The sequence below is a fragment of the Coregonus clupeaformis genome, chromosome 10, assembly GCF_020615455.1.
Source record: "Coregonus clupeaformis isolate EN_2021a chromosome 10, ASM2061545v1, whole genome shotgun sequence".
NCBI lineage: Eukaryota > Metazoa > Chordata > Actinopteri > Salmoniformes > Salmonidae > Coregonus > Coregonus clupeaformis.
In genome coordinates, this window is record NC_059201.1 from 43,487,961 (window position 1) to 43,503,056 (window position 15,096).

The following is a 15,096-nucleotide window of genomic DNA, read 5'->3' on the forward strand; positions in this document are numbered from 1 at the left end:
GACTGCAGTAATGTCCACCAGAGCTTGTTTTCGAGAATTTGGCAGTACGTCCAACCGGCCTCACAACCACGTGTATGGCGTCATGTGGGTGAGCGGTTTGCAGATGTCGTTGTGAACACAGTGCCCCATGGTGGCAGTGAGGTTATGGTACGGGCAGGCATAAGCTACAGACAACCAACACAATTGCATTTTATCAATGGCAATTTGAATGCACAGAGATACCGTGACGGGATCCTGAGGCCCATTGTAGTGCCATTCATCCGCCACCATCACCTCATGTTTCAGCATGATAATGCACAGCCCCATGTCGCAAGGATCTGTACACAATTCCTGGAAGCTGAAAATGTCCCAGTTCTTCCATGGCCTGCATACTCACCAGACATATCACCCATTGAGCATTGTTTGGGATGCTCTGGAACGACGCGTACGACAGCGTGTTCCATTTCACGCCAATATCCAGCAATTTCGCACAGCCATTGAAGAGGACTGGGACAACATTCCACAGGCCACAATCAACAGCCTGATGAACTCTATGCGAAGGAGGTGCGTCACGCTGCATGAGGCAAATGGTGGTCACACCAGATACTGACTGGTTTTCTGATCCACGCCCCTATTTATTTTAATTTTTTTTCATCTGTGACCAACAGATGCATATCTGTATTCCCAGTCATGTGAAATCCATTGATTAGGGCCTAATGAATATATTTAAATTGACTAATTTCCTTATATGAACTGTAACTCAGTAAAATATTCTAAATTGTTGCATGTTGAGTTAATATTTTAGTTCAGTATAAAATGTAATTCAATTTAATACCTGCTGTAGTCGAGGCGTGTGTGTCGGAGATGCTGGTTCTGTCTGATCAGCTTCTCCTCCTGCTGGGCCAGCCGCGCCTGCAGCCGCTCTCTCTCCACTTCCAGCTGCAGCTTCTGCAGGAGCAGCTGGTGCCTCCTCTCCTCCCAGTCCTCTGGGCCCAGGAGGGGCGCTGAGAGGGTCCCCTCTGCCCCTACTCCCTCCCCCACTCGGTCTCCTCCGGGTAGTAACCCTCCAGGTCCATGTAGACCTCTACTGTCTTCGGGTGGTTCACCAGGGCCGTTGTGGAGCAGCGGGCTGGTGATGCTCAGTCGAGGGGCTTCTGTGGCCCCCCGATGGGGGAACCCCCCGTTGACCAGATGTTCCTGTCTGCTGCGGTGGGACGCTAGGCGAAGCTCGCTATGAGCCCCTCCTCTTCGGCAGCCCCGGCGTTTGATTGGTCCCTGGGATTGGTCGCTGGAGGAGGAGTAGGGATGGGGAGTGGCTGAGTGAAGGTCGTCCGAGAGAGAGGCAGGACTCAGGGACGGGACTCTTCCTCCAGCTCCTCTTCCTCCGCCACTTCGCTCTCTTCCTCCTCCGTTTGTCCCTGTTCCTCCAAGAGTGGGCAGGCCCAGGTAGGAGCCATCCCAGGCTGTGGCCCTCTCTCCCCTGCTAGGCTTGGTGGAGGCTCCCTCACTGCTGGGGGCCTGTGGAGACAAGAGAGCCACCCAGTCAAATACACCTTTCTATTTGTATCCATTGTAAATATATTATTCAATGTTACTATTTAATCTTATGCACCTGGATTTCAGCCTGTATTAACTGCTATGTAGGAATCAATAAAATCTGAAACTTGTCATGTATTCGTCTCCAATCTCCACAAGTGTTTAAGAGGTAAGCGTAAGGGGTCGATTTGGGATTAGTAACCCCTCTCTGATATCATCACTCCTTCCCTTACCCATTTTAACTTTTCTGTGAGAGCACAATGGTTAAGCCAAGATAGACTCGACACCGATACAACGCAGAACTAAGACGTATGGTAACTCTTTCACTCCAATTGGGTTTGGGCAAGAGATTCTGAATAAAAAGTGCTGAGCACAGGGAAACCAAGGTCGCTTAAGCGAAAAAGATAAACCCTTACAGTAAAGAAGAGAAAAGAAGTGCCCACCTTCAGCAAGACAAGAGAGAGACTGACTAATTCAGCGTGCAGTCACAGAGCACGCAAACACGCATTACTCAGCCCACTGTAGGCCACGGAGGATGACGAAGTTGTCTAAATGATTACCTTGAGAAATACAACTGGTTTGTGCTACTGTATGCGGTCATAGTGGACTTTTCCTTAGCTGTTGTGACACTTGATGTGCTGTCTAGGTCTTAGGATGGGTCCTTCTAAAAGAAATTGTGTGAGTGTATGTGCATCTCTCCCAGTTGGGGGTGTTGTGATTGATGGTGTACAGCGCTGTTGTTTGGAGATGGCTCACTGGGGAAGATGACGGGCATACACACATGCACACAAATAAGCTCTTTCACACACATTCACACTATCGCCATCTCTCAGACACGCATCTGTATCACAATCTCGTATTTCGCATGTTGCAGGCATTGACACACATACAGAGTGAGTACCTTGCTGTGGGAGTTACGGGCGTGGCTGAGCTGGGCAATGGACTGGTTGAGTTTCTCCTGCTGCTGAGAGAGGTACTGCTGGTAGAGACCCAGCAGTTCCTGGCACTCCCGATACTGCTGCTGTAGGCCTAGGCCACAGGGGGCTGGGGTTAAGGGTCATATTCGTCTCCATTTCCTTCCTTATTTTTGATACATTTTTATTTACATTTTGCAGACATGTCACATAACATATAACCCCAAAAGAACATCCCACCCACCACCCCTTCATTAGGCCAGCAAAGTAAAAGAGAACTGAGTTTCAACTCAAATGTTGAGAAAGAAAAACTGAAAAGAAAGAGCATGATAAAAATGTTGTGGAGCGGGTAGCACTTTCCAGACTTCTCCATCTGGGTCGAGCCAGCCTGAGCAGAGCTGGGCCGTGATGCCAGATCTGGGTGCCAGGCTGAATGCCAGACAAGAGTGCGCTCATCTGGAGCAGAACCACTGCTGAGCATGAGGGGCCTGCTAATGAGTGGCGGCACCGCTCGTACACAAACACTAACACACACAACCGGGCTGAGTGAGTGAGGTAGATAAATACTTCCATTGCAACCCCTACATTAGTATCAAAACATTGGATCACATATAGGTAGACCCACAGCGAATTTGCATTTAACCAACAATAACACATTACCACCTCTAGTCACCAACACACAAACACCCCTCAAGATGGGTACACAAAGTCCTGAACACACTCCTACCAACCAATACCCATAAACCTCCCTGCTGCAGGCCATATCATTTTATGGATGGGCAATAGCCCCAGGCTGATGAGCTTCTCAACACATCACCTTTAAAAGTCCCCGATTTGGGAGCAAATGAACATTTTCAAAGTGAAGCCATAATGAAGTAACAGTCAGTGGAAGGATACGCTAGGAGAAAACACTTTGGTGTCGGATGAGTTCAATCAAGCCTGGGAAATGAAACGGCACATGGGAAGAGAAAGGCTTCTTTCATAAACACTCAACTGGTAACACTTTACCTGAACCTTCTGTCTGCATAAGGCTGTCATTACGTCATAGCACAATCACGGAGAGTCATGATGACTGAAGTCAGGTTATGACAAAATGCCTTTCAAAAATTAGACAGAACTGACCAAACACTTCAGGGTCAATTTCCATGTCAATGGATTATGGGGATAGTTCACCCAAATAAAAAAATGCCATATTGGTTTCCTTACCCTGTAAGCAGTCTATGGAAAAGGTGTGACAGCAATCGATGTTTTGGTTTAGTTTCCCTGGCACTGTTTCCAAATGTTTTAGCATTTGTGGCACAAATCCCATTCAAGTCATGGGACCGATATTAGCATTTTTTAAACTATCATGTCCAAATCATTCTAAAGTTTTACCGTGAAGCTCAAGTCACGTATAGACGATTTGAACATGAAGCGCGAAAAATGCCAATATCGGTCCATTGACTTGAATGGGATTTGTGACATAAATGCTAAGACGTTAACATTTGGAAACTAAACCAAAGCATGGATTGCTGTCATACCTTGTCCATAGCCTGCTAAGGAAACTGGGTAAGGAAACCAAAGCGTAATTTGGATGAACTATCCCTTTAATGTAAGGTAATATAATATCCTCTGGGTTATCATCACTTTTATTCAAAGTACACGCGACCAGTCAGAGTAACCCACACAAATCATGCTCCAACCAACAGTCATCACAACCACCTAACCTGGCTATAGGATGTGAATGTTCTGATAGAGAGAGTGCGGGCGCGTAAACACACCTACGTTAAAAACATTGATGGGTCGAAGCAGCCTCGACGCTCAACGCCTGGTAACCTAGGGGCAACTGAAGCACAATTGATAAGGATCTCTTCCCACACCGAAAACAGTAAAACCGCTTCTCTGAGTCTTGGCCATGAGCCAATCAGAACGCACGCCCTCTTCAATCAAAGCAATAGCAATGGCTTTCTACGCCCCTTAATCCAAAAATATACAAAATCAAGAGTTTGCATTCGAGGCTTCAGACAGTGCCTGTCAAAATGATTCACTCGCCCTGTCAGGCCATGCCCAAATGAAATAATGAATTCCACTTCAAGGTGGAACAAATTTGCGCAGGAGAGGAATATTTTACAACCTGCCTTATGAGCTCTGTGCCAAATCGACTGGGTGTGTGAATGTGTGTGTGTGTGTGCAGTCTCTCTCTTTCAGTGTGTGTGTGTATGCGTTTAGGGCCTGGTGATGAAGAATTGATGGAAGAGGACAGTTAGCATAACTTTAGGTTGCTGGAGAGGACAAATCAGTTTACAATCAACCAACCAAATAAATAGCTGCATCAGACTTGCAAACAAACAACGCTATAGCTCAAAGTTTACTTTGTCTCTTGATGGTATTAAAGGTCTAACATAAATACAATGAGAACAAAGTAAACTCAAAGTTTAGCCTTTTATCCATTGCCTAAGGGGGGAAGGTAGAGCCACTTCTTATTTCAACCACAGCAGTGGTATAACAGTCAGACTGACTGACTTGTAAGGTTAATACAAAAATGTATGTGATTTGTGAAGCACCGACTCAGCAATGACATCTAGCCTTTAACCTCCCCAAAACAACATGCCAAGGAGAAATAACCAAAGACTTACTAAAATCGTACATTTCATTCAGCACTTGAGCGCCAAAGTGGTCCTGACAGACAACATTTCAACAAGAACGCTTCTCTCTCATCTCGGGCCTTTAGACGGAGATATAAATTCTCCCCTTGATAACCTGGCTCTTGGTAGATAAGACTGAAGGTGAGGCAGAGGGTGTAATGGAATTAGACTTTACAAGTCTCCCTTTAGCCCGTTTGCCTTTGGTGTCTCCTTAACCTTAAAAGACCCGTCTGGAACCCTACGTCTCAGAAGTCTCTTTACGACTCTGTGTGTGTGCGCTTTAAAGACTGGTTATCCCCTCGAGGTGCTTTAATCAAAGAGTTTTTCAGCTCAAATTCTATTTTAATGGAGTTTGGAAGTTTAGTATAAATGCCAGGTCTCCCAGCCAAAGTGCCTTTAATTGAGTTGTGCTTTCCTAATTTCCCAGCTCCGCTGCCAATTGTGCAATTTACCAGCCGACGATTACTCTTCATATTTTGCTGTGTTTCCCCACCTAAATTGACATCTCTCCCCACGTCGGTTTGACCTGAGCGGAATCGTTAAAGAGGACGTCAGGAGGGGTGGGATGCAAAAGTGGAGGAAACAGTGTCATTCTGGGATGCTGCTGTAATTACAGGACAGTTTCCAGGTCATGCCAAGAGACTGAGCCTGACAGTGTTAGCTTGTTTAGAATTAACTGGTGGCACTGCATCTGAAAGCCTTTCACATGCCAGAAAAAGGTAAGATATGACAGAATTCAGTGCATGAAAAAGAACAAGATTACCCAAACATGAGACCAGAGCAAATGCCACAGTCCCAAAAGGTAAAACGTCATAGACGGCAACGGTTTCAAACACTGAATGTAATCCACAGTGATCTCAAACAGAGTGCAAATGTCATATTAAATGTCAAGATGTGGCCGAGAAGCAAATCGTGAAAAAGCAAGGGGGAATGAAGGTACGTGTGCATGTTATAACGCTCATGGAGTATCTGTCAGACCATTGAGGTCGGCAGTGGTGATATCAAGCCCTAGGCAATGCTACCCCCTGCTGCCTGAATATAGGAAGAGCCTTAAATTCTTCAGTGGCAGAGTGGGGCTGCAGTGTCTGCAAGTACTCATGGCTGTCTTCTAAATCATTGACTGACACAGGTGGGAAAGCAAGAAAACACCAGCAGGCACGGCAGCCCTCAAGGCCCGGGTTTGAGGATACTTCAGACAGACAATGTCAGTGGGATACGCCCTCAGTATGTATGTGTGTTTATCCATGCGTGTGCATCCATGGAGAAAAGGATACTCTCTCTCTCCTGTACAATGAGCTGGTTCTGCTGCTCCAGCTGTAGAATTGTGCGCTCAAAGGTCTCCTGTTCGTCCCTCAGCCTCTGTACCGACTCCTCCTTCTCCTCACTCACTCTGGGTAAGAAGAGGTGGGGTCAGGAATTATATCAGACTGTGTAAATTAACTTTATTATTGAGAAAATCCCCACACACCAAAGAATCCCAAATCCCTGCCAAACACACACACACTCTTATGTTGGATGAGCAGTTACCTGGCCAGCTCCTGGATGAGGTTGGCTATGCGCCGCTTATCCTCGGGACAGAGGTCCTTCAGAGAGGCCCTGCTCTTAGCCTGGGTCACCTCAGAGAGTGCCTGAGCAAAAGACATACACTACATGTATTACCTTGTGAGAAAAGAGGGTGGGCTTGGGTGTAGGCCTAAGTACATTTCAATTATGTATAAATGCAGACTGGAATCAATCAGAAATTCCTGATTAATCAGGGAAAGTCACATCCATGTTGAATGAAGAAACAGCTGTGTAGTACCCAGGCTGTTTGTGTTTTCATTTGCATGTGCACCTGTCCGACTGGAGAGGTTATTAGCTAGTAACTAGTTGGTGTTGATGGAGTGGTCCTTCTTGGCAGACCTACCTGTGGGGTGGTGAGGAGACGCTGCTGAGTGGCTGGGCTGGGGGGTGGGACTGTAGATGCAGGGGTGGACTGGAGCTGCCCTCTACCCATTGAGGACTCCGAGACAGAGGACAGGGAAAGAGGCTGGCCTTGCTTCTTATTGCCCCGGCTCAGAGGAGCCTCTCCTCGGATCTCACTGCCATACTTGGTCCCTATCTTCACCTTTCTCTCACTGCTGCTGGTGCCTGATACTGACTTAAAAGCTGTCCGCAAGTGTCCCTCTCTGCTTACTCCTGAGAAAGTGAGAGACATGGTGATAAATAAAGTAGTGGTAGCAGCCAGCAATATGAAAAGTGGTCAGAACAATGTCACAAATGGCTTTGAGAAGTCTAATGATGTCCTCACCCGGAATGAACACCATAGGTTGGTCTTCATCTGGTGCTGTGTGAATTGAATTAAGAAAACATATTTGGTGGTCTCTAGCAAGACCCTCACTTCAATAAAAATATGCATGTTGAAATTGGCTAAAACAAGCCACTGAACTGGGTTCATCAACTTTATAGCCAGCTACCTAGCAAGGCTTGCTTTTAACAAGTTACGTTAACTAGCTAACTTCCCATGAGAACGCGGCTAACGTTAACTAGTTACAATAATGTAAGTAAGCTTGCTAACAAGGTATTTCACATCCACGGCCTTAGCTAACAAACTAACTTAGCTAGCTATCATAGTTTTCCAGCCAGGTGAGAAACCCTTTGATAGCTAGTTAACGTTAGCTAACAAGGCTCCACAACTAGTTAGTTAGCTAATTACATCTAGTTAGTTAACTAGACTAGCTAACGTTAGCGTAGTGTTTATGCATAACAGCTAACTAACGTTAGCTAGCTATCTAAGTTACCTACCAAGTCCACCGACACACAACACCCGACTTGTTAGTAAAAACATATCATACCATCATCGTTTTCTTATGCGGGGGGGGGCTGTCTTTTATGGAGACCAAGTAAAAGGATACTTTCATTAATCCCCCAAAATCCTGAGTTGTTCTTTCCTCTCTTTGCTGCCGCCATTTTGAATCAACCGCCACTCCCAGGATGCCAAGCGTTGCCAGGTTGCGTAGAAACTGACCCTTGTTGGGGGGATGTCAGTAGCTACTTTCCTTACTGTTGCCAACTCAGTAAGGAAAGTAGCTATTGGCTGTCCTAAAAGTCGCTAAATTACGTCATCACCTAATTTGCATAATTTGCCATGTGCATGTAATTGTGATAGATGCTGTAGGAGAGAGGAATAAAGTCGTGGGAGACAAAAAGTGTAGACTGGGCCACCTGTGAGTGCTTTGGGAAAGGGGTGGGGCACCCACCCCCACCCCCACCCCCACGGGTGGGGCGGGTGGGGCACCCACCCCCACCCCCACAGCAGAACCCGCTGCTCATTGAGAAGAGTAAGAACGATACGTGCTTTCACGTCAGAGTCTCCAATAACACCAGAAACAGTCGCTAGATTTGTCGCTAGTCGCTTTTTTGAAAATGTGTTGCTAGAGGGGTCTGAATACTCGCTAAATATAGCGACAAAGTCACTAAATTGGCAACACTGCTCCCCCCTCCCACAAAAAAAAACATCTGGTGCACGGAAGGAACTAGGCTAATAGAAGCACTGTCTATACTCCTTTTCCTCAAGCACAATTTGGTCATGCAGAAACGAGATACCAAATGTGTTTAATGAAAATCTGGGAATACTTGGCCATGGAAACATTTCTGGTTGGTCTCAGGGAGTGTAAAACAGTTAGGAAGGGTTGCTTTGGAAAACGAATTGCATGAAGTAGCAGCAAATATGTTGAATGAGCAACTAATGAGCATGGAGAGCCTCACCCGTTTGACAAAATCATCTTATATCTTTTCAGTCTAATCACTTTATATATTTTCAGTCTAATACGGCTATTTAGGCCTACTTTCTTTTGTAGCTCTTCGTCAAAAGCACGCTTTCTGTAAGTAACCTAGTTAACTGTACTCCAAGTTTAGCTGGAATTAAGACCGAAAGGTTTTACCAAATGTGATTGGTTGATGATATTACATTGGCCTACATCTCGCCTTGCGCTGCGTAGAATGTCTGATCTCAACATCGATTGGAGAAGTGTTTATGCTGCGTTCAAAACAACTGGGAACTCGGAAATCTCAGATTTCCAACTTCTGTGCGTTCAAAACAACTGGGAACTCTGGAAAAAACGAGCAACGACTGGGAAAACTGGATTTGAACAGTCATCCAACTCCGAATTCCAACTCGGGAACTCGGGCCTCTTTCTAGAGCTCCGATTTTCCGACCTGAAGATCACTGACGTTTTGAAAGCTGCATTAACATAACCAGTACCACATCCTTATGATGTCTTGTCAAAAGCGCAAGGTGACTGCAAACAGAGATCTGTAGCCTATATGACGAGATGCTCATGTCTCCGCCCTAACTATAGGAGTCGTTTTCCCAAAGGCGTGAAGGCAGGCGACAAGTTTAGGTAAAACAGAAAATCTCATAGAAACGCATTGGACAGATTTATCTTCAGAGTCTCGTGACACTTGTGGGGGTCGTAGAGCAAAACGGAGAACACCATCTTGTTCGTGAGAGTCTCCCCTGTGCATAACAGTTTGTAAGCCAAACGGTTCAGATGCTACAGATGCAGATGCAGAAGGCCGACATAGGCAGAGGTGGTGGATTGAGACGCAGCCCGTGCAAAAAACCTGATATCTCTAAACTGATGGATTTTGATGGGGATTTATTATATGTTACTTAGATTGACGCACGGGTACGTCAATAGACTCTTACAGAGTTTTAAACAGTCATCACTAGTCGGTCTCCGCCCAGTACCCTGCCCTGAACCTTAGTCACGGTTACTAGCCGGCTACCACCCAATACTCTACCCTGCACCTTAAAGACTGCTGCCCTATGTACATAGAGTCATTGATCACTGGTCACTTTAATAATGTTTACATACTGTTTTACCCACTTTATAAGTACAGTTAAAGTCGGAAGTTTACATACAATTATGTTGGAGTCATTAAAACTCATTTTTCAACCACTCCACAAATTTCTTGTTAACAAACTATAGTTTTGGCAAGTCGGTTAGAACATCTACTTTGTACATGAAACAAGTAATTTTTCTAACAATTGTTTAGACAGATTATTTCACTTATAATTCACTGTATCACAATTCCAGTGGGTCAGAAGTTTACATACACTAAGTTGACTGTGCCTTTGAACAGCTTAGAAAATTCCAGAAAATGATGTCATGGCTTTAGAAGCTTCTGATAGGCTAATTGACATAATTTGAGTCAATTGGAGGTGTACCTGTGGATGTATTTCAAGGCCTACCTTCAAACTCAGTGCCTCTTTGCTTGACATCATGGGAAAATCTAAAGAAATCAGCCAACACCTCAGAAGAAAATTGTAGACCTCCACAAGTCTGGTTCATCCTTGGGAGCAATTTCCAAACGCCTGAAGGTACCACGTTCATCTGTACAAACAATAGTACGCAATTATAAACACCATGGGACCATGCAGCCATCATACCGCTCAGGAAGGAGACACGTTCTGTCTCCTAGAGATGAACGTACTTTGGTGCGAAAAGTGCAAATCAATCCCAGAACAACAGCAAAGGACCTTGTGAAGATGCTGGAGGAAACAGGTACAAAAGTATCTGTATCCACAGTAAAAAAGAGTCCTATATCGACATAACCTGAAAGGCCGTTCAGCAAGGAAGAAGCTACTGCTCCAAAACCGCCATAAAAAAGCCAGACTACGGTTTGCAACTGCACATGGGGACAAAGAACGTACTTTTTGGAGAAATGTCCTCTGGTCTGATGAAACAAAAATAAAACTGTTTGGCCATAATGACGCTGTTATGTTTGGAGGAAAAAGAGGGTGCCTTGCAAGCCGAAGAACACCATCCCAACCGTGAACCACGGAGGTGGCAGCATCATGCTGTGGGTGTGCTTTGCTGCAGGAGGGACTAGTGCACTTCACAAAATAGATGGCATCATGAGGAAGGAAAATTATGTGGATATATTGAAGCAAGACATCAGTCAGGAAGTTAAAGCTTGGTCGCAAATGGGTCTTGGACAATGACCCAAGCATACTTCCAAAGTTGTGGCAAAATGGCTTAAGGACAACAAAGTCAAGGTATTGGAGTGGCCATCACAAAGTCCTGACCTCAATCCAATAGAAAATGTGAGGGCAGAACTGAAAAAGCGTGTGCGAGCAAGGAGGCCTACAAACCTGACTCAGTTACACCAGCTCTGTCAGGAGGAATGGGCCAAAATTCACCCAACTTATTGTGGGAAGCTTGTGGAAGGCTACCCGAAATGTTTGACCCAAGTTAAACAATTTAAAGGCAATGCTACCAATTACTAATTGAGTGTATGTAAACTTCTGAGCTGAAATAAATAATTATCTCTATAATTATTCTGACATTTCACATTCTTAAAATAAAGTGGTGATCCTAACTGACCTAAGACAGGGAATTTTTACTAGGATTAAATATCAGGAATTGTGAAAAACTGAGTTTAAATGTATTTGGCTAAGGTGTATGTAAACTTCCGACTTCAACTGTATATACTGTATTCTAGTCATAGCTTATCCGATATAACTTCTGCTGTACACAGCTTTTCTATTCATATAATGTCCATATTGTCTTTCCACACCATTATATGCACTGAGTGTGCAAAACATTATGTCATGCTCTTTCAATGACATAGACTGACCAGGTGAATCCAGGTGAAAGCTAAGATCCCTTATTGACGTCACTTGTTAAATCCACTTCAATCAGTGTAGATGAAGCGGAGGAGACAGGTTAAAGATTGTTAAGCCTTGAAACAATTGAGACATGCATTGTGTATGTGTGCCATTCAGAGGGTGAATCCAGGGGCTCACACATCTAGTATATTAATCAACCGTCTTCAATCAGTTGAACAGACAAGGTCGCTCATCAGGAACTCATAGGCTATTAAGAAGAGAGTATTTAATCATATTTAGTTAGAACTGGTTTTGGTATGAATTGTAGCACCAGAGAATGTAAAGCTGTTCTTAACAATTTGTCTCCATGATTATTTCAAAGCAGCCAAGAAGTCTAGACATATTTTCTTTTTTATTGTACTGTTTATGTGAAGGAAGTGACATTCTGTCATCCAAACCACCAATATAGTCAAAATTTTTGTTTAAATCTTTGTTTGATATTTTAACTTGTTTTCTGGTTTAATTTAAGGTTTAAAATCCGGATTTATGCCATTCAAGTTAACAGTCATTATATTTGTTTGTATCAACAAAGGGATTTAAACATGTCAGTGTTCGAGTAAGCTACAATTTATTTCAAGTAATTCCAGGGTTATAAAAAATCCAACTTGAATATCTAGTGTTAGTGTTAATATTGTTCTACACTTTGCTGAATGTGGTGAGCAGTTGATTGGTGGTCTCCTGGGCTGAACAAGGTTGTGAGCGTGGCTACAGAGCTGCAGGACCAGGGTCTGCATGGGATCGTCATTCACTGTTACCTGACTCACAATATATAGATCTTTTTTGGGGGGGCATGATTTACATGCATTGTGCATTAATATTTAGCCTAATGGATAAGTTACACAAATCTAGACTGTAAGTATTGAACTATTTCCAGAGATTATCATTGTAAAAGGTGACCACAATCCGAAGTCCACAGGAATTCACATTTTAATATTACAATTCATGCTTTTCTCTCACCTTTGGTAAAGAGGAAAAGTTTATTTTTCAGTAATAGACATTGTCTTTATCTGTAAAGGTATGTACATCAAATTCCTCATGGGGAGCGGTTGGATAAATCAAGACAGTATCTTTAGGCCTAGTTCAAGGGACAAGTTATGTTTAACTATTGAATTGTGTGTGAGTATGAATAATCATTTGGTATTGAAAGTAGTGAAATATATAACAAAGTATAGGCATATGTACTTGATAGGCATTTTCTACATTACTTCAGTGTAACCAAAATCTACAAAATAGTGCCCCTTTATTTTTAATAGTTGATTGAGCAAAACCTTTCAGGCATTGTTCTCCATTTCTTGCTTTGTCATTAGCCAAGGAAATGTAAGCATTTCAGTACTCTATGGGAGATTCTCATTTGGAAAATGTCGGTCCTCTCCTTGACTCCTTCGTCCTCCTCCATGACCCAGAAACCGATAAGTGGTCAAGTGATCGAGGAGAGTAACAATTCGTTAGTAGGAGTCTGCTCCCCTCCTCAGTTACCTACTTCGACAGAGGACGCACAAAATAATCCTTGCAGCAGGTAGTGCGGAAGTTTTTTACAATCAGCCACACCCCCTTTGAATCAGCTGTTGTTTTCTCGATGGAGAAAAGCATGCACACATTTAAAAAAGATACGCTACTTATCCTTTTATCTATAACACGTTTTGCACAACTAGCTAAATTAGTTTTTCTCACTTTACACAAACGTCATTTGCCTAATGACTGGCGAGTGGAGGAGGAGAGTCATTTCATACAAACGCATTTGTTTCCAGAGAGAGGATGGAGGAGAGGAGGTGAGCAAAACCATTTGAGACTCTCCCACTGAGTATTTTAATGGGGTGTGTTGCCTATCCCTAGACCCTAGGGGCCACCATGAAAACATTGTAGACAGCCTGTTAGCTAAAACAAAACATTAACTACCAAAACTATAATAATAATAATAATAAATTTAGCAGACACTTTTATCCAAAGCGACTTACAGTCATGCGTGCATACATTTTATTTTTTTTGTGTATGGGTGGTCCTGGGGATCGAACCCACTACCTTGGCGTTACAAGCGCCGTGCTCTACCAGCTGAGCTACAGAGGAGCACAGCATAATGATGGGAAGAAATCACAAAAACAAGAAGATTTGCAAGCTTTGTCTGCTCACTTTATTGATTGACTACTATAGTATTCTTTTTTGGGGGGAACTCATATTGTATGAATCCATGTTAATGTCTCTCTTCAGGGCTGCACTTCATTCTTCAGCTTCTTTTCCCTATGGATAATGTAATTTTTGCCTAATTTATATGTAGTTGCACATCATTCATCTTTAATCTGGGTTCATTAAAGTCGACATGTCTAAGGAAATCAGGGAACAAAATATTTGATTATACACTGCTCAAAAAAATAAAGGGAACACTTAAACAACACAATGTAACTCCAAGTCAATCACACTTCTGTGAAATCAAACTGTCCACTTAGGAAGCAACACTGATTGACAATACATTTCACATGCTGTTGTGCAAATGGAATAGACAACAGGTGGAAATTATAGGCAATTAGCAAGACACCCCCAATAAAGGACTGGTTCTGCAGGTGGTGACCACAGACCACTTCTCAGTTCCTATGCTTCCTGGCTGATGTTTTGGTCACTTTTGAATGCTGGCGGTGCTTTCACTCTAGTGGTAGCATGAGACAGAGTCTACAACCCACACAAGTGGCTCAGGTAGTGCAGCTCATCCAGGATGGCACATCAATGCGAGCTGTGGCAAGAAGGTTTGCTGTGTCTGTCAGCGTAGTGTCCAGAGCATGGAGGCGCTACCAGGAGACAGGCCAGTACATCAGGAGACGTGGAGGAGGCCGTAGGAGGGCAACAACCCAGCAGCAGGACCGCTACCTCCGCCTTTGTGCAAGGAGGAGCAGGAGGAGCACTGCCAGAGCCCTGCAGAATGACCTCCAGCAGGCCACAAATGTGTATGTGTCTGCTCAAACGGTCAGAAACAGACTCCATGAGGGTGGTATGAGGGCCCGACGTCCACAGGTGGGGGTTGTGCTTACAGCCCAACACCGTGCAGGACGTTTGGCATTTGCCAGAGAACACCAAGATTGGCAAATTCGCCACTGGCGCCCTGTGCTCTTCACAGATGAAAGCAGGTTCACACTGAGCACATGTGACAGACGTGACAGAGTCTGGAGACGCTGTGGAGAACGTTCTGCTGCCTGCAACATCCTCCAGCATGACCGGTTTGGCGGTGGGTCAGTCATGGTGTGGGGTGGCATTTCTTTGGGGGGCCGCACAGCCCTCCATGTGCTCGCCAGAGATAGCCTGACTGCCATTAGGTACCGAGATGAGATCCTCAGACCCCTTGTGAGACCATATGCTGGTGTGGTTGGCCCTGGGTTCCTCCTAATACAAGACAATGCTAGAC

The 15,096-nt window shown here is 44.3% G+C and overlaps 1 protein-coding gene across 3 annotated transcripts in view; it reads right to left on the reverse strand.

The window, feature by feature from the left end:
- The window catches only part of kiaa1328 (KIAA1328 ortholog), a 41,512-nt gene extending 33,469 nt beyond the window's left edge, over positions 1–8,043 (reverse strand). For 2 of the 3 annotated variants that reach the window (XM_041887917.2, XM_041887919.2), the window contains exons 1-7: positions 7,948–8,043; positions 7,344–7,379; positions 6,960–7,231; positions 6,581–6,681; positions 6,328–6,443; positions 2,417–2,544; positions 815–1,497 (exon numbers count right to left, since the gene is read on the reverse strand). In XM_041887917.2, the coding sequence (XP_041743851.2) occupies positions 815–1,497; positions 2,417–2,544; positions 6,328–6,443; positions 6,581–6,681; positions 6,960–7,231; positions 7,344–7,379; positions 7,948–8,002 (1,391 nt within the window). In that variant the 5' untranslated portion in view covers positions 8,003–8,043. Of the gene's footprint in view, positions 1–814; positions 1,498–2,416; positions 2,545–6,327; positions 6,444–6,580; positions 6,682–6,959; positions 7,232–7,343; positions 7,380–7,887 lie in introns of all 3 variants that reach the window. The other variant, XM_041887918.2, reaches the window with a different exon arrangement.
- Between the last annotated feature and the right edge of the window lie 7,053 nt (positions 8,044–15,096).